The 3,807-nt window shown below is 60.5% G+C and overlaps 1 protein-coding gene across 1 annotated transcript; it reads right to left on the reverse strand.

Annotated features, from left to right (window-relative positions):
* Positions 1-1,378: 1,378 nt before the first annotated feature.
* On the reverse strand, positions 1,379-3,552 carry LOC145409902 (uncharacterized). The gene is made up of 3 exons (XM_080280167.1): positions 2,205-3,552; positions 1,531-2,051; positions 1,379-1,489 (listed from the first exon to the last, which is right to left on the reverse strand). Exons 1-3 carry the CDS (start codon positions 3,550-3,552, stop codon positions 1,379-1,381), a joined length of 1,980 nt encoding a protein of 659 aa, XP_080136293.1.
* Positions 3,553-3,807: the final 255 nt, after the last annotated feature.

Below are 3,807 nucleotides of genomic sequence, written 5' to 3' on the forward strand. Positions count from 1 at the left end.
CCCGGACCAAACAAAAGTGCGGGCCAAGCAGGATTGGAAGGCATGCGTCACCGGACACCGCAGGACATAATGTAGGAGAGGCTGCTCCTCCAACTCCAGACAAAAGTCGCACGGGTCCGGCCGGGCTAGAGCTGTCTGCCTGTAGCACAGGAAACCCAGACACAACCGACGAATGTGGACCAGGACAGCATTGGGAACATCAGGCAGTGGTGGCAGAGGCTCACAGATGGTAGCCGCCGCGTACCAAGTAGCAGAACGAGAGCCTTCTGCCACACAAACCTGATGCTCCTCCCGGGCCCACCGCATGACAGTGGACCTGAGCGGCTGAAGGATCTGATGTGTCCCGCTCGGGAGGACAAAAGACACCTCCCGGAGCGAGCACGCCAGCCGCGCCGCCTGATCTGCATGCTCATTACCTTCGAGTCCTACATGGCCTGGTACCCAGTGGAGGGTCACCGACCCCCCGGCACTGACAACTCTGGCCGCACATACATAAATTGAGGATAGGAGGAGGGGGTTGTCCCCCAGGGATCCGGAATGGACAGCCTGAATCGCTGAAAGTGAGTCAGAATGTACCACCACGTGGGTGGAGGCATGCTGGCTTGCATGCCGCAGTGCCCCCAATATGGCCACAAGCTCTGTCTGAAAGACAGACACACCCTGTGTGACGCGCCACAATACCACCGCAGCCCCGCATACGAAGGCTGCCCCCGCAGCCCCGTCGGCAGAGACCGAGCCATCGGTATAGTAGTCTGCGGATGCTGGGCGCCGCAGAGCCTCTATCCGCACCAAGGCCTCCCGCCGAAGGAGAGCGGGGACAGCGTTTCACCCTCCGCCAGCAGTCGGAACGACGACTTGAATAGGCGGAGACGTCCAGGGCGGTGGCTCAGTGTAGCCCACACAGGGTGTGTCAGGCTCCTCGCAAATACCAGTGGCCACTCCCAGCTCATGCAGCGCGGCAACCAACCCACGGACCCAGTCCCTGCGCGGGCAAGGATCAGGCGGCCGCAAAAGAAGCCGCTTAAACAGGGCCGAGACCGGGAGCTGGGGCCTATGCTGCACAAGCTGCAAGATGACCGCAGCAGCGCGGAGCACGACCCTACCCCGAAGCGAGGGGAGGCCGCACTCCAGACAGAGATTGACTAGACGTGTCCACATGGGGGAATGAAGCATTATCCTCATTGCGTCATTCTGAACCACTTCCAGCGAGGCGGCTATCTGAGGGGCCAGGCCTGTCATGCAGATAGTACTGAAGTCAATGACCGACCACATGGCATGAATATAGAAGGTTCTGAGGACCTCAAAAGAGGCCCCCAGGCTCTTCCGGGAAAGGAAACGGAGAGCCGCCATCCGAGATCGAGCCCTCTCCCTCAGGTATCTAACATGACAGGCGAATTTCAGCCTCGAGTCCATCCAGACCCCCAGGTATTTGTGGGTCGTCACACAGGCTAGAGGGTGTCCTCCCAACAGCATTGTGAAGGCCGGCAGGCTGAGGGCAAAAGGCATATAGTGGGTCTTCGCCATATTTACCTTCAGCCCCAGCTCCGCCGACTGTCGATAGAGCCGCGAGAGGGCCTCATTGGCCTGTGTGTAGCAGTCTCTCCTTGAAAAGACTAGAACCAGGTCGTCCGCATAAGCAAGGAGCGTGACCCCCCGGCCATACTCCACATCCAACAACCCTTCAACGAGAATGTTGAAAAGGATAGGGCTCAGCACACTGCCCTGCGGCGTGCCATTTGGATGGGAGTATGCCGGGGAAAAACTACCTTGAAAGCAGACACTGGCAGCCCTGTCAAGGAAGAAATCCTGGACCCACGATAGCAGCCTGCTTCCGATCCCTTGAGCCACAAGGGCGCTCAAGATGACTAACGGATTAGCCAGCTCGAACGCCTCCTCGAGATCAAGAAAGACAGCCATTCCCACTCGACCCCGAAGCTCCCCGAGGAATGATGCCAGACATTGTGCAGCATTACGTTTCCGGTGATATGCAAAAATCCTCGGGTGTAACGGCCCCAGACGCCACGACAGCCGCGCCCGCACCACCCTCTCAGCTGTCTTGCCAATACAGCTGAGGAGGGAGATGGGGCGCATGGCACCTGGGTCGTTTGGCTTCGGGATGGGGTGGATAACAGCCATCTTCCATGACCACGGCAAACGCCCCTTAGACCAGGAGAGATTGAGCAGATCTAGCAACCACGCCTTACCACAATCCCCCGCATGCGCAAGGATGGAATACGTAAGGCCGTTGAGGCCCGGAGCAGTGTCGGCCCTGCGCCGCAGAGCCGCCAGGAGCTCGCCCACCGTGATGGGGCAGTCAGCCTCATCAGGTTGGGAGCAAGCCTCCCGGACGGCCGCAGCACGAGAGTCCGACAACCCCTCCAGAGTGGCCCCGACGGACCGCGGGAGATTGTGGGAAGCAGAGCGATCCGCAAAGTGCTTAGCCAATCGGTCAGCCTCTGAGACCGGGTCAGGGTGTGAAGGCGGACAAGAGGGGCGAGGGTTGGTGAAGGACCGCAGCCTCCTCCACATCTCTCGGAGAGTGGTGTGAGCGCCCAGAGTCCGGCACCACCGAACCAATGCCTCCTCCCGAATGCGACGCTTTTCAACCAGCACGTGTCGCGACACAGCCTCTAAGCGCCTGCGCAGAGGTGAGCCGCGACGCCATCGGTAATCGCGGCGCGCCGCATTCAGCCGCCTATTTAGCTCCCTGACCCGGTCGCAGTAAAACCATCTGTCTCGGTAAACCCTTGCGGACCGCCGCTTCTGGGGAATTGCCTCCGAAGCGGCCTGCCCAAAGACGCTGGCCACCAGATCCGCAAAACTCTCCAAGTCTGAGAGGTGGTGGGACGAGGAGAAAAGACGGACGAGGGCACGCTCAAAAGCCACCCAGTCCGCCCTCTCCACATCCCACCTATGTGGCGGCTCGGGGGGAGGGAGGCAAGCCAACCCCAACTCCACCACAATAGCATAGTGGTCACTCATGAGGGTTGGGTGTATGGACCAACATGCCGAACCCATAAGCGGATCCGACACGAATGTCAGGTCCAGACGCCCCCCCCTAACATGAGTGGGTCCTGATGGGTCCGTCAGCAAGGACACACCAGCCACCTCCTCTAACACCAGTGCAATGTGCCGTCCTGCCTCATTAGACCTCTGCGGGGACTGCAGGAGGTCATGGTGCGCGTTGAAGTCGCCCCCTATAAGCACAGGCTCCCTGGTAGCCTGGGAGAACAAGTCCCCCAACTCCAGGGCTGCACTGGCACCACGGTAGATGTTGTACACTGTAAGGGACGACTCAGCAAGTTGAAGACGCACACCATGAACCTCAACATCAGTTCCACAGAATGGAGCAGGCTCACAAACTGTGGAAGCGATGTGGTCCTGGACAAGGATGGCACAACCCCTAGTCTCACCCCGCACATGGGGGAGGAGATGAGTGGTGTATCCCTGCAGCCGGAAAGGGGACCTCTCCCCCAGCAGAGTCTCCTGCAGCATAAACACATGCGGCCGGTCACGAGCAGCAATCTCCTGGAGGAGTGGGAGCTTGCTCATCGTGCCGACGCAGTTCCACTGCAAGACTCTGATGGGATCGGGGATGCTCTGTCTGGGGAGAGGCGGAGTCGCGTCCCCGCCTCCTCCCGCGACACACGGGGCGACCCGAGGGACGCCCGCTAGACCACGGGGGAACGCGGTCTCGGACTGTTCCGCTCTCCCTCCGACGCCCTCCTCACACGAGGGTCGCACCCTCCCTGCGGCCCCTGTCTCTGGCCCTGCCCCGCATCTCCTCGGGAGTCGGGGTTGACTGGC

Source organism: Coenobita brevimanus, chromosome 83 (assembly GCF_032717465.1).
Source record: "Coenobita brevimanus isolate Jiangsu-jjx chromosome 83, ASM3271746v2, whole genome shotgun sequence".
Taxonomy (NCBI): Eukaryota; Metazoa; Arthropoda; class Malacostraca; order Decapoda; family Coenobitidae; genus Coenobita; species Coenobita brevimanus.